Source organism: Sinocyclocheilus rhinocerous, unplaced genomic scaffold (genome assembly GCF_001515625.1).
Source record: "Sinocyclocheilus rhinocerous isolate Xijiao unplaced genomic scaffold, SAMN03320098_v1.1 scaffold1413, whole genome shotgun sequence".
Taxonomy (NCBI): Eukaryota; Metazoa; Chordata; class Actinopteri; order Cypriniformes; family Cyprinidae; genus Sinocyclocheilus; species Sinocyclocheilus rhinocerous.
This window is the reverse complement of record NW_015639297.1, coordinates 525,249-551,216: the sequence shown is the minus strand read 5'-3', so window position 1 is coordinate 551,216 and position 25,968 is coordinate 525,249. Positions and strand designations below refer to the sequence as shown.

The 25,968-nt window shown below is 36.9% G+C and overlaps 2 protein-coding genes across 3 annotated transcripts in view; both read right to left on the bottom strand.

Annotated features, from left to right (window-relative positions):
- The window catches only part of LOC107751122 (sodium/calcium exchanger 1-like), a 41,944-nt gene extending 30,482 nt beyond the window's left edge, over positions 1-11,462 (bottom strand). Inside the window, exons 1-2 of the mRNA XM_016566730.1 lie at positions 11,239-11,462; positions 7,951-9,805 (exon numbers count right to left, since the gene is read on the bottom strand). Coding sequence (XP_016422216.1) covers positions 7,951-9,767 — 1,817 coding nt within the window. The 5' untranslated portion in view covers positions 9,768-9,805; positions 11,239-11,462. The remainder of the gene's footprint in view (positions 1-7,950; positions 9,806-11,238) is intronic.
- Positions 11,463-24,552: 13,090 nt separating this feature from the next.
- The window catches only part of LOC107751121 (myelin and lymphocyte protein-like), a 7,858-nt gene continuing 6,442 nt past the window's right edge, over positions 24,553-25,968 (bottom strand). For both annotated transcript variants that reach the window (XM_016566729.1, XM_016566728.1), the window contains exons 3-5: positions 25,453-25,620; positions 25,193-25,324; positions 24,553-24,850 (exon numbers count right to left, since the gene is read on the bottom strand). In XM_016566729.1, the coding sequence (XP_016422215.1) occupies positions 24,776-24,850; positions 25,193-25,324; positions 25,453-25,620 (375 nt within the window). In that variant the 3' untranslated portion in view covers positions 24,553-24,775. The remainder of the gene's footprint in view (positions 24,851-25,192; positions 25,325-25,452; positions 25,621-25,968) is intronic.

The following is a 25,968-nucleotide window of genomic DNA, read 5'->3' as shown; positions in this document are numbered from 1 at the left end:
TGCTTTGACACAATCTGTATTGTTAAAAGCGCTATATAAATAAAGGTGACTTGACTTGACTTGAATAGAGATCGCTCTTACCACAGAAATGCACGCTTCAAACAAAACAGTCAGTGAAGACAAAGAAGAGGAAGATGTGTTCTCCCAGCGCCTATTTATACTATAGTCGCACCAGTAGTGATGTCATGGCTGTCGCTGGCCAACGTGTTGTTGGTGTTTTTTCAATGTATGCTTCAGACACGGGTCACGACAAAGCGTTCCCCCATAGCGACCCCTAGAGGACGCAGTTCGAAGTTGAAAGGGAACTGTAGCAACATCTGCAAAAAGCTTGAAGGAACCTTCCTACAAAGCTACGGTTGTATGAAAGTTTTAGGAACTTGTGTAGAAATGCTGTAAAGTTAGGATGTTTTCAAAAACAATGTCATAAATACATTTGATTTTATTTATCAGTTAAAGGGGTCATATGATGCTGCTAAAAAGAACATTATTTGGTGTATTTGGTGTAATGAAATGTGTTTATGCGGTTTAAAGTAAAAAAAACACATTATATGCCCCGCCTTTTTGAAACGCGTCGATTTTTACAAAACCAAATCTTCCCACATAGTGAGGTAGATATGTGGGGGCGTGTTCGAACGAGCCGTTTTAGGTAGGTGTGGCTAACTCTTAACTTTTATAAAGAATATCTCTTTGGATTTGAGACTTTAGTCTTTACAACTTTACAGATCTTCTTTATGCACCAAGAGCTTGTAACACACCAAAGAGAAAGGAAAAAATGAAATCGCATCATATGACCCCTTTAACTTCTATTAAGTAAATCAAAAAAAACATTTGGTGTGACCACCCTTTGCGTTTAAAACAGCTTTTGTCCTAGGTACACTTGTGCATAGTTTTTCAGGTAGCTTTGTAGGAAGGTTTCCTCAAGTGTCTTAGAGTCGTTGTCACAGTTCTGCTGGATTTAGTCTGTCTCAGTCTTTTCTGTTTTTACATGTGATTCCAGATGGACTGGATGATGATGAGATCAGATCTCTGTGTGGAGCACTGGCTGTTGGCAGGCAAAATCTCACTTGATTATTACACTTAATGGCAAAAGGAATGTTTGGAAATGTAAACTGATATTTCCCACTGACACACTACTATAACTTTTACAAATACAAAACTATTTCATGTTACTTCACTAAGTGACACAATAACTTTGAACCAGACTTGAGAAAACTTTGAATCCCAAATGGAAGTAAGCAGCTTAAAAGGGGGATTTGTCTGGAAAAATCCATTTCCCTTTTGAATTCTTACTACTGAGTTGATGTCGTCCATGGACAAAACTGGCCTAGAACACATCAGGAGAGACAGAGAGGAAGTGGAATGGAAATAACAGCACTTCAGAAAACAAGACCTATTCCTGGATACACTTGAGAGGGTATTATTTTGGACTACTTAAATGCAATCTGTGCTCCTCCACAACAAACTGGCAAGGCCTGTGATGAGGATGGCGACAGTGACAATAACGAGAGATGATAATTAAAGCCACACATCTTCCCCCACCCCTCCGAGAAATGTGTTAAAAGAATATCGGGCAGGAAGCCTGACAGCCGCTGAGCGAATGAGCATGAAAACACAATCTGTCAAACAGAGAGCTGATGAGGGGATGATAAGGGTATGTGTACCATGGCAGGCTTCAGTCATACCATGTTATTTCCATAATAAGCAACAGTGCACTGCAGGATGTTTTTCAGGTTTTGAAGTTCTAAAAGAGTGAAGCAGAGAAAAGGGTGAGCCATTATATTATGTAATCAACAAAATTAACAGATTTTAAAGTGGCAGATCTTCTGCTGTGCATGCCGTGCAGCCTAAAGCTACTTAAAAATCTTCCAAAAGGTAGAAACAACTTACGGCAAAATATACAGTAATAATTAGGCTACTGTCAGGTTATCCTTTAAAAAAAAATCAATATTTTTTTGCAATAATTTTAATTTTATTTAAATAATTTTATTCTATATATATATATATATGTATGTATGTATGTATGTGTATACATATATATATATATATAGTGAAAATATATATACTTACGTAAATTAAAATAATTATGTTAAAATTATTTTTTATATTTAAAAAATATTATTTTTTATATTTGAAACTTTGAATGAACTTGAAATACATTTGTGCTAAATAAAAATGTGAAAAGCTGAAGAAAATAAAAAAAAGTGTAGAAAACCGAAGAACAGAAGCAAAGAAATCAGTGAAAAAATATCTGAAATAAGCTAAAATTGAACGAATGAAGGAAAAATGAATCACTAAAAGGAACACTACATGAGAAGGGAGGACAGGAGTGCGCATTTGCCTCAGTTCACTTGGCTGTAAAGCTATAAAGCAATACAATGTGACATAAAAACCAACAATAAAACTACAACACTCAGTGGAAAAAGGAGCTTGTTACTGGCAAAGCTACAGTGATTTGAAAACAGCTGAGCTACTGTCACACTAATGAAAACGTACTTCGCTACATTACCATCGCTACTTTTAGTAAGTTACTCCCCAACACTGTGTGGGTGCCGTTTGATTTGCTGTGTGAAGTGTCTAGGACGTATCTCAGAGCCAGAGAGCGGTGCTCGCAATGCAATAAAGGTTACTCCTTCCACATATGTTTAATTTTAGACAGGTTCTCCTCTCTACAGTAAAACATGCAAAAAAACATCTGTCTGTCATTGCGATCCATTTTTCCATGGTTTGTAGGAGGATATTTCCCATCTTCCTGCCTGCCCTTGTGTTGCCGTTAGGCTGAGGTCATGGAAAATACATCATGGAGTTTATGCAAGTGTTCAAAATAAGCATGGGGCAAAAAGAGGAGAACCTTACAGTAAGAGGACAGAGAGATGGAAGAAAGAGAGAGAGGGAGAGCAGGTTAAAAGTATGTGTGGAACTTCTGCATTAATTTTTCTTGTTGAAAGCTGGTCTGACTTAGAATAATTGAACCATAACCTGTCAGGAAAATTGTTTTCAGTCCCAAAACTTTTTCTATGCCGACCACAACATAGCTGAATGAATGCGGGCCGATAACTGTTTACATTCTCTTCCATTTCTAAGTGAGAAATTCTGCAGAGATTTTCCACAGCTCTAATTTTAAGCACCATATCTGTTATCTTACACGTGAAAGGGAATTGTGATAAAGTGATATACTGTGGCCTGGCTGCTATCCGTCTACTGTCAATTCCAAGTTTTATATGCTTAGTGTATATTTTTGTAATGAATTCTAAGTAAATGTTGTTGAAAACAAATAAATAAAAAATAAGCTAAATTAGATTAAATTAAAAGCTAAATCAGATTGCACTTTTCACACTCATTTTGCATTATTTTTTCCAATGTGTTAATTTAATAAAAATAACATTACATTTACATTTTTGTAACTGTGTGTTTTGCACTAAACATTTTTGAATGTGCTTAGAATGTTCTATCCAAATCATGTTTTATTTACTTATTTATTTTGGCCAAAAGAAATTCACCTTAATTTTTTCTAAAGCAAATTCAAAAATATTGAGATTATTGTCAAAATTTGTAAAAAATAAAAAAAATCTAATTGTAAGTATATCACCCAGTCCTGCTAGATATTTTTAGATCAATTTTTAGCATAGGCCATTAAAAAAAAACCTGTCAAATAGTATAGGAATGCAAAATGGTAAAAAAAAAAAAATGAATTTGAGTGCTTAAGTGATGCTTTGTAAACAGACACAGTATTTTCAGTACTTTCCTCTAAACAATCTCCATCACTCAGTGTGTACAGTTTTCATCATAAATGAATAAACTAAACTAAGCAGGCAGAAGTAATGCTAAGAGATTCACCAAGATTCTTTAAGAACAAACTCGCCTTCAAGGGACACCGAGGGTTATTCTGACAGTGACTGGCTCTCTGTGAGCCAACTGCTGATTCATGTCACCAAACCAAAAAAAGCACATTTTCCATATTTAATAAAATTTTCATGACCTGCCTTAAGAGGAAGAACATTCGTGCCAATATGGTGTCTTAAACAATTAATGCATTAATGCCATGCATAATCATGTTAGGTAAAGCTACATAACCCGATCTCTGTACTTCGCCATGAGCCACATACTTAACAGACTTCATTGTAAAACTATCATCAAGTGGTTTCAGAAAAAAGGCTGATCTCTTAATAAAAATTAGGAAAACACACATACAACACAAAGCCATGAGCATTCAGCAGGCACAGAAACCTCTGGAAATAATTTGAATTAGTCATAGATGATCATAAGATAATAACTGGCCAAGAGGGGCTACCTAATATGATTAATATTCCCAGCAGAGATGGGAGCAGTTATTTAATGGTGCACTGCTGCTGACTCTATCTTTGCCTTGTGCAACGAGTCACATGAAATTAACTGACAGCATGTTTGTCTGGGCAGCTCTGAGCTGGCAGAGGACTGTGGCGACAGAAGGCCCTCTCCTCCTCGACTAGGGAGAAAAAACACGCTCCAAAAACATACAATAAACCCGGGAGCATCTTTCCTTCTCCTGTAGAATCAGGACATAGTTCTTGACCAATAAAAAGAGAGAAACCAAGTCAAATGTTTGCCGCTTGTTAATTTAGTGAACTAAAATGAGCTAATGTAATGCGATTGCACATGACATGCAATCAATTTGAATTTGTAAACTGAGTGTTTATCTAATCCATTCTCATTGGGACAACATAAATAATTTTTTTGGCCAACCGGATGTACAGAGCACAAATTCCGAATATGGGTTACCACATGTCACGTCATTTTTTATTAAGTTAATTTAACATTATAAAAAAAAAAAAAAAAAAAGAACTCCCTTCATTCTTAACTCATCAGTTGAACAAGTCTTTGTTTCAGAGTGCTCATGTACTGCCCAAGGTTCACATGACCACTGAACGAGTCATCTAATCAGCCATGGGCAGAGGCAAGAACTCTGGCACGTGGACATAGTGTGTCCTTATAACAAAGGTCACGTCGCAGTGTCTTACTGAAAACCCTAACTAAGCTTTTGACTGTTAGATTAATTAGACTAAAGGTGCTGTAAGCATTTTTATGAAAGGCCACACTTAAAACATTCCTACTACCTGACAGATATCACAGAAATAGTCCTGAGATATCATACCCATCTTTGTGACAGCCCTGAGCCCTGTAAACCAACTCAAGACATGAAAGGAAAAAATTTACCAATTAAAGACTTTTTTTAACCAATCAGAAAACTAGAAATTAAAATAGGTTTTGCCTGTGAATAAAGCAAAATATTATTTGGGATTGCCAAATTAATTGTGTAGTCCCTACTATATGGAATTTTCCAGCTACTATTGATGGAAATTCCCACCCCTCTAGAGACTTTGTCCCCTCCATGTACAGTGTTTATGCGAGGTCTTACTCAAGCCAATATAAACATGCCTAACATACTATTTCTGTGTTCTTTGTCTGTTTCCCCCCTCTTTTCCCCCCATGCCTAAATTTCATTCTTTCTCTTTAGGATCATAGACAACACACTCATTCTTGTTATTCTGTGTATTGAGGAAAATGTCCAAGAATCCTCACTGTGCAAAGAAATGAGGACTGTAGCAAGATTGAGATTTAAAACTTGCTCATTAAAAACATTATATTCATTACTCAGCATGACAAAACCCTGAGAGGGCACAGGCGGTTTGCTCGTGTCTTTGACAGCCCCCCATAAGAATGAAACACTCAATGGTAATACCTCAATAACAGGAATCCAAGTTCAAACTAGTGTTTACAACTTATAGTGTATAAATTGAGTATTTTAGGACCAGTTTTTGCCCATTTGATCAGTCCAGTTGTAGATTTACTCATATACTAATCAAAAAGAAAGTGAGTGAAGATAGGGCTACTTTGGTGTGAACATACCAATTGACAAGAGACAGAAAAAGAAATTGAACGGTTTTAAATTAACCACCACCTCTGTGATATCTAAGTGTCCTCACAAGATACATCTAGATTTTTTATCGATATCCTTAGTGTCTAATCTAAAATACGATCTCTATGTTTTCAATATGGAATGCCATTTTTCATTTAGCTTATCTGAACCACCAAAACCACACCTGTTTTCTTACCAGACCTTCCTTTTGCCAAGGAATCCAAACGGTTGATTCAATCTAAATAATGAGTACAGGACACTGATTTGAAGTAGCACCATATAAAAACATCCACCACCAACAGTTGTCTCCAAATAGGATCCAGGGTCCAGAGTCGAGACCTGTCCATATATGGAGCTTCATCTGTAGGCATAGCCAGATCAGCATGGTGTAGGTTGCTTACTTCAAAGCAATGCGTTTACCTCTGTTTACATTTGTGCATGTATTCCCATTAATCAGCTTAAAATAAGCACAAGCAAGGGAGCTTTTCCATTTCAAGATCTTGGAGCAAATTCAGAGCTGTTTATCTTCGACTGTGTAAATCTGTTATCATTATATCCTCTCTGTCATGGAAAATATCTGGGGTTCAGACCACCTTGTCAAGTATGTGATCATACCAATAAATGATCTGAGGCGGAGTGCCAGAAGAGGAGATGGGTGAGGAGAGCCTGTTCCCTGCCAGAAGTCCTAGAGCTGGAGCTCAAGCTCAAGCCGAGCATTGCAACGGTTATGGAAATGTAATTAGTCATCCAAATGAGCAGTTCTGGAAGTCCGAAACATGTCTTTACACAGATTAAGCAGATCTGACTTGTGGAAAGCTTCTACTTAGCTCATTCACTCCAAACCAGATGCTTTTTCATTCAGTTCAGATTCAAGGACTACATTTATCAAAGCCTTTATTGTGTGGCAAAGGTCTGTTATTTGAGGAACTTAATCACCTCAAGCAATAAAGGTATCTCTTACACTCTTTTGATCCAGCTAAGTAGTTTTGCATGCCACTTTAAATCTGAGGTGAAAATGCATGCTACTGCAATGACGTATTGATGATACAATGATATAAAGTAAATGTGACCATATCACTTCACTTCCTTGATTCACAATTTTTCACATGGGTACAAAAATGTCTGGTAAAAGCCATGATTTAAGGAGTAATGGGAAATCTAGGAGGACCAGATTCTGAAATAAACTGCGCAAAATGGAAACATTAGAGTGAGCAAAGCTAGTGGGGAAATGAAAGAGTGAAAAGAAAGCAACAGGAGAGCTGCAAAGGAAAATGAGTCAGAAAAAAAACTTACAGCAAACAGACACATCAATGGGTAAAACACGTTGTATGGGAAATAAAGACAAATATTTAAGAGATAAAATCAATTGGCTGACTTGGAGACTTTGATGAATGTATCATTTTTGATTACACAGTTAGTAGAGCTCAACAGTAAGGATTTTTTGGACACATTTTGACACATTATATATCACATTATATGTATATATAATGTATTTGTATACATTTAAATGTAATATTTACATTAGAATTATGTTATAAATTTTATGTATTCTTTTCAAATTCTTTAAGATTTAAAATCATTAAGAATATATCATTATTTATATTTTAACATTTGCCAATCAAATGTTGTTTTCTTTACAAAGGAAATTTGTAATATCATCTGTAAATTCTAGTTATAAATATACAGAAAATTCCAAGGCAGTAAAAAATTATCATCAGCATAGGTGAGGTTTAAAAATTTGACAAGCAGAATTTACAACCATACGTCACAGAAAACAACCTGTTTAAGTTCACATGCAATAAAAGGCAATTACACCATTAAAAATGTAAGATATAACACTGCTCTAATATGACAAGTAACCGGCCCAAAACTCTCACATTGGCAACGGGCAAGCCGGCCATCCTTATTGCTGAATCAGGGTTTTCTACTATACAAGATAATGCTGATTCCCCTTTGAATTGTGAATTAAGAATGTCATTGCTCATACAGTTTGTCCTTTTGCACCACAATGCAACCGATTCTGACTGAATAGTTAAAGGAAAAAAAAATACACTTACGAAATCTCATCATTCTGGAACTCCAAGACTCCATGGGTGTCTTCAAAGTCCTCTCCTCCACCTTTTGCTGTGCCTTCAATGGTTTTATAAGGGATTACCACAACTCCACGGGCTCCAGAGGTACGTGCCACCTTCACCTCCATCATGCCAATGCTTTCACTGACATGAACCACTGGTTCCTCAAATGTAAAGATGCCAGCATGGTCATCGTCAAAGACAGTCACAATAGCTGTTGAAGGAAGGCCAAGACTAGCTAATGTGTCCACATGATTGGCCCCTGGGTTCCCATTGTCAGTTCCTTCAGAAATGACCTTGACGTTGCTAAGATGAACCAGGAAGTGCTCGTCTTCTTCAAAAATGTCATCGTCGATGATGTCCACTCTTATCTCCTTTTCGGTCTCACCTGGTTTGAAGACTATAACACCCTCGGTGAACTGGTAATCAGAGCCTGCGTTGGCAGTGCCGTCCTCAGTGCGGTACTCCACCGACACAGTGCTAGTTAAGTCACCGCCGCGTCGTACCACATTCAAAGCCATAGTCCCGCAGTTCTCAAGACACTGATATGTGCCAGGGTCAAAGAAGATCTTGGAGGAAATATCATTAACAGAGATTTCTGATCGAAGTTCATGGTTGCCTAGTGCTTTTCTGGCTTGGTCTGCAGCATGCTTTTTTAGTATGTTACCCGCACCAGTCATAAGTCTAGTGGCCTGGCAGCGATAGAACGCACGACTCTTCTGTTGCTGGCTGAGGACGTGGTAGTTGGCGAGCTCAACCAGCTGCTCCATCTCTTTCTCTGGATGTTTCTGTTTCAGTTCCTTCAAAATCCTGACCATTTCTCTTCTGGCCACATCCTCATCCATGTCTTTATCTTCAGTATCCACCGTGCCATCTATGAATTCCTCGCCGTGAGAGTTAAGCATCCCACCGTCCATTTCGATATCTACCTTTGACTGGTGCTCTGGCTCACCTTCAGTCTCAATGATCATTCCCCTTTGTTTTCCGACTCTGTAACGTTTGTACACGTACTTGTAGAACAAAAGTCTGCGGTCTGCAACCCAAGCAAAAACGACACAAATCGGAAAGAAGAAGAGAGTAATGAGTCCCTCCCAGACTTCCACGATACCTGGGGAAATCACTGCCAAGATCAGATAAAGCCACGTATATGCAAATACACTCCAAGTGGCGGTGACAAAGAACACCCGCAGGTGCTTGACCTTCCGATGCTCTCCTTCTGGTATCACAGAGACACAGAGACCGATGATGACAAACATATTAAAAGCTGCACTTCCAACAATGGTGTTTGGGCCCAGCTCGCCTGCGTCAAAGTTGTGCCCACACACTTCAACCACGGAGAGCATAATCTCTGGGGCTGAGGAACCCAGAGCCATGAGGGTAAGATTCGAGACAGTTTCGTTCCAAATACGAACAGTAGTGGTTGTGGTTTCCCCGTTAGGCTTCTTGATGGTGATCTCTTTCTCCTGGGATGTGATGACCTCAATGGAAGCCATAAAGCGGTCTGCAATGATGGATACCCCTAGGAACATGTAGACCATACCGACAAAGTACACAGTGGCTCTGGCCAGCTTATCCCCAAAGGAGGGGTTCACCGGCGTCCACATTGGCAAGATCACTCCCTCTTTGCACTCAAAACTACCACCACATGTCTCGTGTGAAGAGTTTTCGTTAGGAGAAGTATCTACATCTAAGCTTGATTTGGAGCTGCCTGCAGAGGCCGGCATGAGCTCATAGAAGAAAACTAAGAGGAAGATGCTGATTAGAGCGAGAGAAAAATAGGATGAAGTCCCAGATTGGCCCATGTTCCCAATGAGGTATTTTGTTCCTGATCTCCCGTACCCTGTGAGGAAAGAAAAAGTGAGGTGAATTTTTATGAATGATACAACACTAAGACGGTTGATCAGAAAATATGCAACAGTTGCTTAAATTTGATTGGTCAAGGAATTTTCTGAAAGAGCTAATATTTAGCCTACAGTTTACAGTGACAGCACTGGGAAGTTGTACCATTTGTATACAAGCTCGTCTGTGTTCATGGCATTCTGGACCTGAGTATGTGAACGGTGCTGAGTGTAAGCAGAGATTGCCTGGAGCGAGAATTGTTTTTTTGAAAGTCAGACCATCAGTGTTTTACCTCACTCCACAGTCGTTCATAATGGGGAAAACGCAGTGAGGAAATGGAAAACCTGGAGTGGAGTTAGCCAAGAGTGACTGCAGAAAGTGTTGAGTGGGGGAGGTCCACTCATATACACTTTTCCAGCCCGTTTTTTTTAGACTATGAGCTGCTTGGTGATGCCAAAGCTTGATCTAACTATTTTCTTTGGTGGAGAAGAAACATACAAACCAATTGGTCAATTTTGCCAGAAAAAATAGTACTCAGTATACATACTATATAAAACTGTCTTATAAAGCCAATAACGCATTTACAGTCATGCTGTAGTACTAAATATCAACGCAGCTGTGATTACCTGTAGTATTGAGTACTCTTGCTTGTGTTTAATAGTTTAATTAAAATATAAGAGGTAGAGGAGTGTCTGTTAATGAATTAATTTATTTTAAAGTTGATAAGCTGGTTAAGATACTTGGATGAGTGACCGATGCTTTTTTAGGCAAGCAGATGTGATGTAACAGTACACCAGCATTAGCCAGACACACATTCACTTACTCAACATCTGTTTCGCATCAAACAGAAATTTAATGAATAAATACATTTAAAAATGAAAAGCATTTTTTTAATCATATGCAAATTAAACTATATCTCATAATCATCCTACTGAGGAGAAAAATCCAGCCTAAGATGGTGTGTTGGTTTTAGTAGGTCAGGATGGTGTGTTGGCTTGATCTGTGCACTTTTCAGCTGGTCAGACTGGGAGACCAGCTTGCTGACCAGCTAAACCAACTTGAACACCAGCTTTGCCAGGATGTGTGACCATCTTAAACCAATACAGCATTTTAGGATGGCTATATTTACATTTATTTCGTAAATAACAAAAATGATTACATAAATGAACAATAGATTTGTGCAGGCAGAGAAGTGTTTCTGAATAGAAACGAGCAAAAGATTTGCTGAACTGCTTTTGAACTTAGACATTTGCCTCTCAAAAATGATTAATCTGTGTGCTAAATTAAATGAAAAAGAAAACGCATTACTATGAATTTAAACTCTCCTTTTTGACCCATAATATTATAATATAGGCTAGCACATAAACACGCCCACTATTTACATTTAACTGCAGACAGCATGAAACATAGTAAAGCCCAAGTACATAAATTTACCTTTTAAAGAGAAATGCTGTGTTGATGTGAAAGCCGCCACATGTAGGCTAGATAAAGCTGTGGTACTGACGCTCTGAGATTCCGGCAAAAACTACCTCAGTCAAGCGGACCGTTTACCGGCAGCGCTCGTTTGCAAAGTACCGCGACCGTTCACTCTCATCCTCCAGGAGCTGAACCATTCCAATAACGAGAGCTGTGCGTGAGACACGCGATTCATTCAGAGCTGCGCGGGCAGAGTGTGCGGCGGAGAGTTGTAGGCTACTTTTCCTAAGTGCTGCAAGCATATTTTCCGCTTTCCGTACGGATTCGCATGTCTGACCGGAGGAGGAGAGGCTGTGCTCGGACAGTGCGGTGGCTTCGTGCCAGACCCTCACTGAGCGCACACACAACTCAATACTCTATCTATACAACATAAGTGCCAGAAATTACATTGTCCATTAAAAAGCAACATTTGTCCCCCTTGATATGTGGTGATTTTCAGAGGCATGTTTAAGGCAAAATTCTTAACTGATTAACATTAATCCTGAATAATTAGACTGAGAATTAACTCAGCATTAATTAAATAGAAAAACATGAAAAATAACTAATGAAAAAAAGTTAAATAAAAATTGTATATAATATAAATTTTATATAATAGGCTACAGTTTCACATTTCCTCAAGATCTGTGAAAATGTTCTGGGTGATTAATAGGTTGTCGCAATGCAGGTCTTGTGGGTGGTCACTAATGCCGAGTTCACACTGCACGATTTTCAAACTCGTTGGATCGCCGTTGTTTTCACACTGCGTGACTATCTGAGGTAGCAGTCAGTCGCTGCTGTGTTCACATTGCACGATGGATCGGCTACAGGGGGTTTCACACTGCATGACTTCACAATAGGAAGAATCGCCGACAGCTCTGTCTGGTCCGCAAACTACGTTTCACAACAAAACACACGCGAGAAATGATAAGGAAATAACGCGAGAACCCGCGTGCGTCAGACCTGAGTTCTCTCGAGCAAAACTGTAATTATTTAAAAAAATGTATATATAGCCCGCAAATTGTCTGTGTGCTGATTTCCAGCTACAAGGAGAAAAAGAAAAACGGATTATGCAGGAGGGAGATGCAAGGAACAGGGATTGGGTGTTCTGCAAAGAGAGTTGGAGGTAAATAATTTAGCAGTACTTCCCGCTGCCCTGTATCTTGGTCTCTCATTGGCTGTAGGTCATCGCCGATGTGCTTTTCAGTCAGAAATCATTTCACACAGCGTGATTGTGAATCGCCGACAGCTCCAGATATTTAGCATGCGAAATATTTCACGGGCGTCGGCGACGCGTTTAACGGATCAAATATTCACATATCCCTGTGATCTCCCAGATGAAGGTTCGTTTTAAAGTAACCAACAGTTTAATGTTTAACAGTTTGCGAATGCCTCATAATTGTATCCTAATTTAGTTACTTGGTGTTTACATGCCTTGCGAAATCGGAGTAAGAGGCAAAAAACTACCTGTTGCGACCGGTTTATGCTTACGCCGTTTATGACCTTACTCCCATAAAAGAAAACGGGTTACCGCGTTTACATGACCAAGTGCGTTTTCGGCTTATTAAGCATAATCGGTTTAACTTAAGAACGTGCATGTAAATGCGCTCATTGAGATCTTGCAAAGGAACGAAACTGACTGCAATTGAGATCTCCTAAAGGATTTTACGAGTATATGCTTATTCTGTGCAATATATACTTTTTTGTCAACTCAATTTTTTTGTCAAATTGTCCTTCAACCTTGTACTGGCGCTTTAAGCTCAAGCTGCTGAGCAAAAAATAGACTCGACGACAAAACCGCTGCCGAGCTGCTGCAGCGTCCGGTGTAAAAGCACTCATTCGTTAACATGCATACCGGGAAAAAAATGCGCACTGCTGCAGCGTGCGGTGTATCAGGCGTCTTTCGTTAACAGTTAGCAAAGTAAGTGCTTAAATCACATCTCATACGGTGTGAAACAGGTTTTGCAATACACACACGCTGCCGTGTGCAGCTCTGCTACGCTCTTTCACACGCGGTCATATCCGTGTCTCAGAGCGGCTCACAGTAAATGCTGCTGCTCCACGCGAGTTTAGACCATTACACCAATATCGTGGCATTAAAATGTAATGTTGTACATTGAAACGCTGAATTGTACAACACTGAAACGCTGTATTATAATTTTTTTCGTGTACAACTGACGAACTTAACATAGGCTGAAAGTAGCAAGCTAACGTTAATTGTGGGGCTGCTGCTCAGTATAATAGTTTTCAAGAACATTATGTAAATTGGTAAACTATTTAGCCTAGGCTACTAAAACGAACACAAACTTAACATGAACCGTTAAAAATTATAGCAATTTATGCAAAAAAATTGATGGCAAGCTGGCAGCCTGCACGTTTCTTACCTTGACCAACTTCTTCCATATGCATCAATTTTCTGTTCTGATCTCAACAAGTCTGGGCAAACTATTGAGTAGGCACCCATCAGAGGCCGCATTTTTATGATGTCATCATGTAGACTTCTTACAAAGTATTTTACAGTATTTTAAAACTACAAAAATACAAAACACTAAAGTATTTTGATACAAAATACGAAGCCATTTTCATCAACCCTATCAAATACAAATTACAAAATACTATTTTGTATTTGAAATATGTATTTGAAATACATGTATCATAAATACTGCCCATCCCTGCCCAGGAGGACTTGAATGCAGCATACGTTTCACTTTCGGATAAAACCACGGTCGCCATGATTTTGCCAAGTAAGATACCTAATCCTGATCGTAAGCCTAAAACAGATATTTCCTGAAAAGTTATCCCTCAATTCTGATTGGTTAATTGGAATGTTGTTCCAGGATCAACAAGGATGTTGATCCAGAAACATGCTGTACTTGGTGAAATTACGGTCACCTAAAACCACAGTTCTCCACTTCCATTCGCTAGAGAAAACCCTGACGCCAATGTTCCAAAAGCCGTTTCACGCTGCAAGGAAAATTGTGCAACTCTGGTTTCGTTCAAGAGAAAAATCGCAGATGCCTCGACTTTTCTCGCTCTAAGCAATTTCGCTCCCTGCTCCGCGTTGACTCCACTTTGACTCCGACGCCATGAACACGTATGGAGCGATACAACAAACGTAAAACGTCAGCACTTTTGGAAAGCCATTTGGCCAACACACAGTGTGTAAGTGTATTTCAAATATACAAACTTGTTTATTTCAGGCAACATTTCTCATTGTCCTATAGTTTAACTTCACGTACTAAAATAACTATAGCCTAACTAAAACTGTAATAAAAAACAAAACTATACAACCAAAATTAAAATAAAAATGTAAAATATAAAAACATACATGTACATGTTATACAATACTTTGTCATTCTTCCAACTGATCAATAGCTATATGTTCAAATTAAATGGCCATACTATGACCATTAGGTTGATGCATATTTATCATGATTATGCAGGATTTTCAGTGCTGTAATATTTATTTAGAGGATCTATATGCTGTAGTTAACATTCAAAGTAAGTTTATCACTACAGAGCTGTGCCATTCAGCTCATATGTCTGTGTTTGTGTAATAGAACTGCAACTGCAGAAAAGACACTTTGGTGCCCTATCTTGAGTCATTGTTATGGCATGCCAGTTCACATTTGCCAGTGACGTGAACTCTGTCGTGAAGCGTCTCCCTGCGTTAGACCAATATAACCTGAAGGGCCTCTTATTAATTTGAATCATGTTTCTTATTGTGTCTTGCCGATGGCTCGCTAGACGGAAACAATGCAGGCGCAAATAAGTGGAAATGCAAATTTATGCATGCATACAGTATGACTGTTTTGCATGCTCACACACGATCTGTGTGTAATTGGTTTTGTGGCTTGACTTATGATTAAAAAATGGCTAAATGCACACGTGCAAGAGATGAGAAGCTAAGAGAATATGTTTCAGTTGGATTAATACACAATGACTCTTGGAAATTGGACTTCTGTGATCTCCAATACTATGCATGTGTCACATGAATCAATTTTATATTAAAGCTACCTAAATAGAAAAATTCATTACATTTTAAGATATCATTAAAATGATTATTCTGCATTTCACTCTGTTATTCAGCCTTAATTTCAAGATGTGTCCTTATGCAGAAGCAAACACAAAATGTCCGAATGCAGCTTTCCGTGAACTTTACGTCTTGAGGCTTTTGCTGTTGTGGGCAGCTTTCGCCTCACATAGCTCCACAGCTGTGAGTCATGGAGGGGAGGCCCTGAGACGGAGTGAGCTCACCGATTTATTATTCCCTCTTCAAGATGGCTATTTGTGCTTGCAGTTCCACAGACATGCTTGCCTCTCATGCCTGACCTGGCTAACAAAATCTCTCCACCGTAAAACAAATAAATAATTAAGCAACAGCATATTGTCACTTGCTCATGGGAAGTCAGTCGATGTACTGTAGTCATGTCATGGAACAGCTAGACTGTTCCAAACTCTTTCACCTCACTGACATGAGGTCAGAACCGGTATGTATGAGTTGTAGCAATTTTCTAGGTTGAAAGATTTGGTAGAACTTGCATCTGGGTAGGTTTTGGTAGAAATGTTTTGAATCTATGCATCAGCTGGGATGATACTGCATCATGCTGTTTTTCCCTTTCTCACTCTCTTTGTTTGCTTTGGCTAAGTGGATTAATATGCATCATATACTGTTTCCTATAATGTTATATATAACTCACAGGCCCTTTAAAGCAAAGTCAGCTGAAATTAATTTCAAATTTCAAATCACACCGTAAAAACATTGCCACTGTAATAATAATATTGCTTCCAAGCAGGGTCAGTTTTTTATTTATTAAAATTTTTTTTTTTTGTTTTTGTTTTTTTTTTGCCACAAATGATGCCAATAGCAAGTAAACTGAGAAAATTTATCAGCCATGAATGAATTTGTTTTGCATTAAATATTTCATCCTTTTAACTGCTTTCTTAGGTTCAATAAGATAAAATCTGGTAAAAAATTGTTTAAATATGTCCATATATATATTAAAATTATTATCATCCTTTTAGCTTTCCTCTTAACAGTCCTCCTCTTTCGTTTGGGAGATTAATGTGAGGACAGTGTCGCTACATGCAGTTCTGAATAAAGAAACTTCACTGTAGGCATCCCTCATAAACCTCATAAACACATGATTTACATTAGCGAGCATCAGATATCATTTTATAATTCGATTTAAACCATGCATCATATTTCAGTTCCAAATAAAGTTATGGGCCAGTTGGCGAATAACATTTTATCAACTTGCCAAAGTCAGTTTTTACTCTCATTTAGCGCTTGGTGAGTGTTAAGTTGGACTGTTTCCAAGTACTGTAATAAGCAACAATTATGCGGCATAATTTATTTTTTCCAAATTATTCCTTCATACAAAAAAAACCCCAACCCCTACCTTTTTGTTATTAAATCAGTTTTTTTTTTATGACATAGCATTATTTCACACAGTAGAACATTTCACACAGCAACAATCAAAATAAACCATGATTCCACTGCAACTGATGCCAAAACAGAAAAGCTTATTCATTAATGCAAATGATGTCACCTTAACAGTCATTAAGCCATCCAATAAGTTTTTCATCCAATAAAATAATGGTTTTAATGGAACTTTGCCTACCTAGAGATCCCTGAAGCAGCCAATCCTATGGACTCCCCTCCGTATTCCCTGTGGTGCTGTGAGAGACTGTCTAGGGAAAGGAGCGGTGGCCGATAACCTGTCTAAATTTAACAGAAACGGGCATTGTTTCTGACCTGGTGGGCCCAGTGAGTGCCTCTAAACATGGACAGCATAGTTGGGTTGTTGCTTATCGTTCTCTTCTCCCTCAGCCACTTCCATACAAGGCTGTGCTCGGAGCCTGTCACTTGCTAACCTGCCTGTGAAGCTCTCCTATCTGCCAGCTTCTTGTCATTAACAGACACGTGCAAGATAAAGGGGCTTCGCTGGCAGGTAGCTTTCTTCTCCCCTTGTGCGTGTGGTCAAACTGTATGTGTCTGTGAGTGAGTGTGTGTGTTTGTGAGAAAGGCAGGAATGCGCAGAGGACGTAAGAAGCACTCCTGGTGATTTTCCACAGTTCCTAGGACCCCAGTAAGAGGACGTGACATCTTCTGGTCCTGTGAGACATCCTGTAAGGTTTAGAGAAGTTGGTTTACATGTGGTTGGAATGAGACCAGATGAAGTTCCTAACAAAGTTTCTTTATTGGCATCTATGGTTCCAAGAAGAACCTATAATAACATCAATGGGACATTTCCATTGCACAAAAGGTTCTTTATAGTAAAAGTTGCAACTTTTTATCTGATAGCTCAGCACTTTTTTCACAATTCTTAGTTTATATCTCACAATTATATACAAAGTTCTGGCATGAAACTCTAGATGGCGCAGTCCGATAGGTCTAACTCAATCTGGGTTAGGCTGATTGGTTCTCTCTTGTATCAGTAGCCAATGAACTCGCTGCTCAACACTCAAAAGATATGACTAGTGCTTGCTGTAGTGCAGTTGCAGCACCAGTAGCAAGTCTCAGTACTTGCTCTGCCACAGCAGAAGCAGTGTAGCAGATCTATTCCGCCAAGACCAAACACATTAACATTGTCATGTACATTACCATGTCAATCCCTCCGAGAGCTGTCATGACAGAAATTTATACTTGGAGATGGGATTTGTGTGTGTATATATATATATATATATATACATCCCGCCTCCAAATCAATGTGTTTACATTCAACATGCTATCATATGGGTTTAGTTGCATATGATATAACACTTTTGGCCGCTTTAGATGTATTGCATTTTGACATCTGTCTAACTGGGCTCTATGAGAAGGGCAAATAAAAGCACATGGACTCGCAAGCACATGAATCATGACCATGTTTGGCTAAAATGCAACATCCTATAAACATCAAAGTAGCAATGCCTACATTCTGTATGTGACAAATTTACTGAAATAGCATCATCTATTTGACATCATCTATTCTCTGCTTATGAATTTGTTAAGGGCTTTTGGCAGTATCTTCAATGCTAGTCCTGCCCTTTATCACAATCAAGTGTTAAAATGCACTTAGGCAAGTAGTTTGTTGCTAATTTTATCACACAATCAGTCTGTACAGGGAACGTATTGTGAATCTAAGATCCAGCAAAAGGGTAATTCCCAAATAATATTGATAACTTCATTTTTCTCTCATTAAAAGTGATGTATTTATGTACATTTTGATATTATTACAAGGCAATTAGACGTTTATTCATTTTTATTTTTTATTTTATATTACAAATTAAGCTGTACCAGCCAAAAGCAGTGACAAATTCTCATAAAAAATAACACATATCACTAATCAAACTATTAAATCAATACATTACAGCATTAATTTGGTTTTCAGTTAAAGTCGTTCACATTAAAATGAATCAATATAATATCAATGACTTGTTTAAATAATCCAAATGAAAGGTAAAGTAACTATTTTAACATGGTTTAATTGTTCAAATCATTTTATGCAAATGTAAGCATCCTTCTCTTACCTTGGAAGAACTTTTGTATTTACCACATTGTGAACTTTCAAAATACAAGTTTGTAGCTTTAATAAAAATCAGTAACAAAAATAAATAAATAAATAAAAATAATTTTAAAAATCTATAATTTTGCTTATATTAATTATTTTTTTAATTATTATTTTTTTATCTATTTATTTTTGCTAAATTGCAAAACTTTAAACTAAGGCTTAACCCTGGACAACAAACAGAATAAATTAATGGTAAATAACTGTGAATATAATTGAAGTGAAGGGGGTTTTAGGCACTTGCCAATGGATTTCAATCTATTTTATATCATTTTTAAATAAACTTTTACATGGAGACTGAAAATCAAGAGACATATTTTAATAATGACCCCAAAACAGGCCTTATGCCTGTCAACAAAGAAAAGCATTACAAATGAACTGCATGTGCCAGCGATAAGGCTGAAGTTATCAAAGCTCATATTACGTACTACAAACAATGAGAAGACAACCTGTAAGTATAGTCTTTCCTATCATATCTCCTCGATCATCTTTCCGTAATGTTGAAGCAACATATGTGTTGCCAGCATATGGCACATTCCTACGTCTTTGGTGTTTTTCTGTTTGACTAGTCATGATTTATCCATAGATCTAGTCATCTGAGATGTATGACTGTTTTCCAGAAACGTCGCCCAGTCAATGGTCCATTTCAAACAGCCTGAAGATACCCAGTGCTGATTCATGATGCCCAGTCCTGCTATGCCATAACCCACAGTCTCATGTATAAGAACATATGAAGTGACTAACTTGCAAAGTGTCTAGAGACCATAGACCTTAATCTGTGATTAACTTAGTTGTCAGTGCCCTTAAAAATTTTAATTTTAAGAACCGTCTTCATATTTGCTGAAAAAAGCTGTTATGAATCATCCTCTTATGAATCATTAAATAACTCTGAAGTTTGTTAGATTAATTATCCTTCCTGTGTGGCTGATGCGGTCATCGCCAGCATATGACGGCAATATGCATACAGCACACAGCTGTCACAAACATGCGCTCCATTTCTTTAACTCTCATCCGAATGTTTTTCATTCCAGTTGAAGTGTCCTTATATGATGTTTTTGTTACATAAGTGAACTTCCATCCTGAAACTCATAGTGACGCTTGGATAAGGAAAAATACAACTGCAGTAGTTCTGAAATTTCATAACATATGAGCCAAATCTTATGACTTTGACAACTGGTATAGAAGTTTGATCTAGTTTTGACAAATATGGGACCTTTTTTTTTTTTTTGCCTCCGAGATGTATGTTTTCTGCTCTCTTGCCGCCTGTGGAGGGGCCTAGATCTTCAAAAGGGGGAAAAATTGATTGATAGCTTATAACAGGAAAATATAATGTGATATTTCTAAAAAGCTTGTCTAATGTTAGAAAATGGGTCACTTAAATATGAAAATCTCTTTTATGTCACTCTTACTTCACAGAAGATGATAGTAGAAGATTTCAGAACTTCACCGGCTGTCGAAAATGACAGAAACTGCAGCTGTACATTTGGCTTGTGGAAGTTTAATTATCTGAGATGGACTCTTAGGAGCAGCAAGAGTTTCTGTGACTGAGGGGATTTGTAGGAAGACAACCAGTGTAGAGTTAATTCATAGATACATTTTGTAAGTAGAATATTTGCATACTTTCATGAACATAAAACAGTCTAAATTTCTGTTGGAAATGTTCTGTTATGACCACTGATCGATCTATCTATCTATCTATCTATATGATCACTCTTTATATTAGGTGGCCTTAACTACTATAGTATGTACTACTAAGAGAATTCTCTTCTGCTCACTAAGCCTGCATTTATTTGATCCAAAATACAGCAAAATCAGTAATATTGTGAAATATTTTTACTATTTAAAATAACTGCTTTCTATTTGAATATATTTAAAAATGTAATTTATTCCTGTGATCAAAGCTAAATTTTCAGCTTCATTACTCCAGTCTTCAGTGTCACATGATCCTGCAGAAATCATTCTAATATGCTGATGTGCTGTTCAAGAAACATTTTCATTTGTTTACCAATCAGAGAATCTTAACAGGTAAAAACTATACATTATTGTTCAAAAGATTGGGGTCAGAAAAGCCTTTTATTCAGAGAAAATGCAAAGAATTTCATCTATTTAACTGCTGTTCTTTTGAACGCCATGAAAATATTAAGCTGCACCACTGTTTTCAACATTGATAATAATAAGAATATATTTCTTGAGCAGCAAATCAGTATATTAGAATGATTTCTGAAGGATCATGTGGCACTGAAGACTTTGCCAGCCCATCACAGGTATAAATTACATTTTAAAATACCTCCGAGATGTATGTTTTCTGCTCTCTTGCCGCCTGTGGAGGGGCCTAGATCTTCAAAAGGGGGAAAAATTGATTGATAGCTTATAACAGGAAAATATAATGTGATATTTCTAAAAAGCTTGTCTAATGTTAGAAAATGGGTCACTTAAATATGAAAATCTCTTTTATGTCACTCTTACTTCACAGAAGATGATAGTAGAAGATTTCAGAACTTCACCGGCTGTCGAAAATGACAGAAACTGCAGCTGTACATTTGGCTTGTGGAAGTTTAATTATCTGAGATGGACTCTTAGGAGCAGCAAGAGTTTCTGTGACTGAGGGGATTTGTAGGAAGACAACCAGTGTAGAGTTAATTCATAGATACATTTTGTAAGTAGAATATTTGCATACTTTCATGAACATAAAACAGTCTAAATTTCTGTTGGAAATGTTCTGTTATGACCACTGATCGATCTATCTATCTATCTATCTATATGATCACTCTTTATATTAGGTGGCCTTAACTACTATAGTATGTACTACTAAGAGAATTCTCTTCTGCTCACTAAGCCTGCATTTATTTGATCCAAAATACAGCAAAATCAGTAATATTGTGAAATATTTTTACTATTTAAAATAACTGCTTTCTATTTGAATATATTTAAAAATGTAATTTATTCCTGTGATCAAAGCTAAATTTTCAGCTTCATTACTCCAGTCTTCAGTGTCACATGATCCTGCAGAAATCATTCTAATATGCTGATGTGCTGTTCAAGAAACATTTTCATTTGTTTACCAATCAGAGAATCTTAACAGGTAAAAACTATACATTATTGTTCAAAAGATTGGGGTCAGAAAAGCCTTTTATTCAGAGAAAATGCAAAGAATTTCATCTATTTAACTGCTGTTCTTTTGAACGCCATGAAAATATTAAGCTGCACCACTGTTTTCAACATTGATAATAATAAGAATATATTTCTTGAGCAGCAAATCAGTATATTAGAATGATTTCTGAAGGATCATGTGGCACTGAAGACTTTGCCAGCCCATCACAGGTATAAATTACATTTTAAAATATATTCAAATAGAAAACTATTTATTTGATATTACTACTGATCAAATAATGCAGCATTTGTGAGCATTAAAGTGTACAGTGGTTTGGTTTCAGAGCCATTGTATCTTTGTATTTCTTTGTACTTTTATATATATATATATATAAAAAATCCTAACCCAGCATTTTGTTTACATCTCCTAAAGGTAAAGTCTTCTTCCAAAAGATATAATTAAAAAGGCCTACACTGCCGCTGTAGATTATTATGTTTTTATAATAAAACAGGAATGATTCTTGTATAGAAATAGAAGGGCCCCCTTAGGCCGGAAAACACATGCTCTTCTTGTTCTAATACAGAGGTGAGTCAGAGACAGTTTTCTACCTCTTGTTTTCCTTTGTCTGAATACACTTCAACCCAAGAGAACAGCTGCTCTAAATAGAACTCAAAACTGAGTTCTCTCATAACATCTGATGCACATTAATACTTCTGCCAATAGCAGTGAATGTGAATTCTGAAGTCCAGCATACCTGCAAAAAAAAAAAAAAAAACTTAAATTCATTTTAATCATTTAACTTTAGTCATTATGAAAATCAACACTAAATTTTTTACTAAAGTGTTGATGTTCTGTACAATGTAATGAACAATGTTCTTCAGATTAAAATATTCCCACTATCTATACCAGACAGAATATGCCCACATGTCTGATTAAAGCTAGGGACACATCTTGAGTCCTTGTTGAAGTTCCACTATAGATCAACTATTTTTAACCACGGTTTGAAAACGTCAATGGCTGGGTGACTGAGGATCAGCCGCTGAGGTATCAATGAGATTACAGGGACACTCACACCTTTTCTCGGTTCATCTACTTTCTCAGCCATATATGATCTTGTGCAGTGTGGTGTCAATATCACTGAATAAGAACTGAAAGTGATGAGAGAACATCAATTTAGTAAGTGAAGCTCTTCATCATTCCATAAACACCATGAAGATCTATGTATGCAGTAGCTGAGAAGGTAAAGAGATGGAAGGAGAGAGAAAGTTTCACTCAGAAAGGCTTACATTCTTGGTTGTGGCTGTAACAGGCAGTTATGCACAGCACACTCTAGTGATTTTGTGGTCTGTTGGTTACTGTGGTGTTGTGTAAATACGTATTTTAGTAGTAGTAGTAGTAGTAGTAGTAGTAGTAGTAGTATTAAGGCAAAAGAATAAAACACAAAATAATTGTTTTATAAATTTAAGGACCAATAGACTGGTTAAATATCACCAGGACCCAAAATGTTATTATTATTAAAATAATAATAAAATGTTGTTTACAATGCAAGAACATGTTGCAAAGTCAACAAGAAACATACTGTATTTATATATATATTTACTAACATGTTGTTACAAACCCATATTTCTTTTCTTTCTTTTTATTCTTTCTTTTCATACAGTGAAAGTAAACAGTAACTGAATCTTTCATTCAAACTAACATTCCAGCATTTTCCATCATGGACGAATGAAAGTCGCATGGGTTTGGTTGGAACAACATGAGGGTATGAGGGTGAATTTTCTTTTGTGTGTGTGTGTGTGTGTGAAATAGCCCTTTAAGCCACTTAAAATGTATAAAATATAAGCTTATTATTTAAAACAAGCCAAAAAAAAAAAAAGTGTATCTGTACGCTTGTGCTTTCATAAAGAAGATGACACTTACATTTTTATTATGTAACGCAATGGCATTCATACATTTTTAGGTTTGGCTTTAGGGGCCTCCATATACATAGAAGTAATCATCTTATAGTATAATGCATCTGGATTCTTGGGAGTAATTCCCCACCTGTCCAGCACTCATGAATTAAATATTTGATACAGTTCCCAGACATCACCTTACAGCACCTTATTGTTCCCTGTCCAAGACATGTGTGAACTCACGTTCTCCTGTGTGTGTCCTACCCTAACCCATACTTCAATCCAAACATTTTAAGAACAGGTTAAACCAGATCTAGAAAAGCAAGAAAGAGTTAAAAGCCAAAAACAGAAACACTACCTCACATGCTTTAAGGCACAGAAAGACACACCAAAATAAACAAACTTAATACTAATCCAAATGCATGAAATGAATATCATCATGATAAAGATTATTCTGAAAGCATCCAGCCACAACACCTCTATGGTGACAAGTTTATGTTGATTTTTTAAATAAAATGTAAAGATTTAGTTTTATGGTACATTTATGCAGAATGTTGTAAAAGCAGGTAATTCGTAGAAGATCTTACCATCCTTATATTCAAACATAAAGGGTGATTTGCTGGTTTATAATAAAGCTCTAGGGACATTTATGTATCCAGTGTCACATCAAGAAATTATACTCCATTATACTCCTAAACTCCACTTGTTTATTTTTCCTTTATTAGATAAGACATAATTATAATAATTTACACCCGAGGCCAGAATAGCTTACAAAATAAATATTAGCAAAAGGTTGTTTTAAAAAATACAATTTAGGAGAACATGAAAAGACTGGAATGTCAATCTATCACATAAATTATTATTGATGCACTAAATGTTAAATGCCATTTGTTTGAGTAAATGTCATAACATTGCTTAAAGATGCAGTTCAACAATTATATGTGATGTCAGATGAGTAATGCAGATTAAGGGCAGACGTTTTAGAAGGATTTCCATCTGATGGCTGAGAAAATTGTGTGGATGACATACAGTAAAGTGGTGAAAAAGGAAAACACCTGAAATTAAAGAGACATAAATAGTCACTATACACTTCAACAAGTAAAATGCGCAGCTGCTATTTTAAAATGTTGGGCCTATCTATTGTAGTCGTGTTATCTGTTAATAAAATAATTATTTTATTTGTTACCACATAAATCACATTTAGGCTTCCTCAAAAGACATGTTTAATAATTCACATATTCAAGATTATTCAGAATCTCCAGTTTATCAAAAGTAAAGCTAAATGCCTTTTTGTTTACAGACTTCACTAATATCGTCATATGGCATTTGCGTTTAACAGGTAAACCAGTGCTTTATAGACTTGGAATGATTTTTGATTTTTAGCTATAGGGACTTACCACGGCAGCTACGTCCAGCTTGTAAATAAGTGCGTCTCTGCCAACTGTTACATCCCAAAAAATGGTTATGTAAGCCAGAAGCACAGAGGCACTGAGATAGAGGAGTGCTGCAAATCCATGGTATGCTACATCCTGCAGAGAGATCATTAAAATATATAAGAAAATGTGTTTTGTGTCTTCATGGGGAGAGAAAGAAAAGCAGTTGAAGTACAAAGAGAAAGTGGAAAGGAATTAGACAAAGAGAGAGATTATGAACTTACCGCACTTGCCCAAGAGCTTCTGTTATGATGAGACCCACAGACAAAGATCAGCAACCAGAGGAATGTCATGACGAAACAGAAAATTGCCACGGAGATAACGTATGCCTGGGGGTTGTAAGGTAAGAGGTACGTAGATGCTACCAGGCTCAAAACCAGACCGCCAAAGACCTGAGCGATGAGCAAAATGAAAGAAAGTAAGTTTCACTTACAGAATCCCTCTTTATTCCTGGAGTTACAGAGCTTGCAGATAGTTGTACAGGAACATGTATATTCAAATGAATAAAAAATTACTACAGAACTCTTGTTCCCCTATAAACATCTTTACAAATGAAACTCTTCCTGAAATATCAAACTCAAAACATTGGATATAAGAGAAAACAATGACATTAAAGTATAAAATAGATTTAAAAAATGACATTTTCTGATATTTACCAGTAATATTTTCCTGTTGAAAACTTCTGAAAATGTGTGTACTTTTATATATATATATATATATATATATATATATATATATAC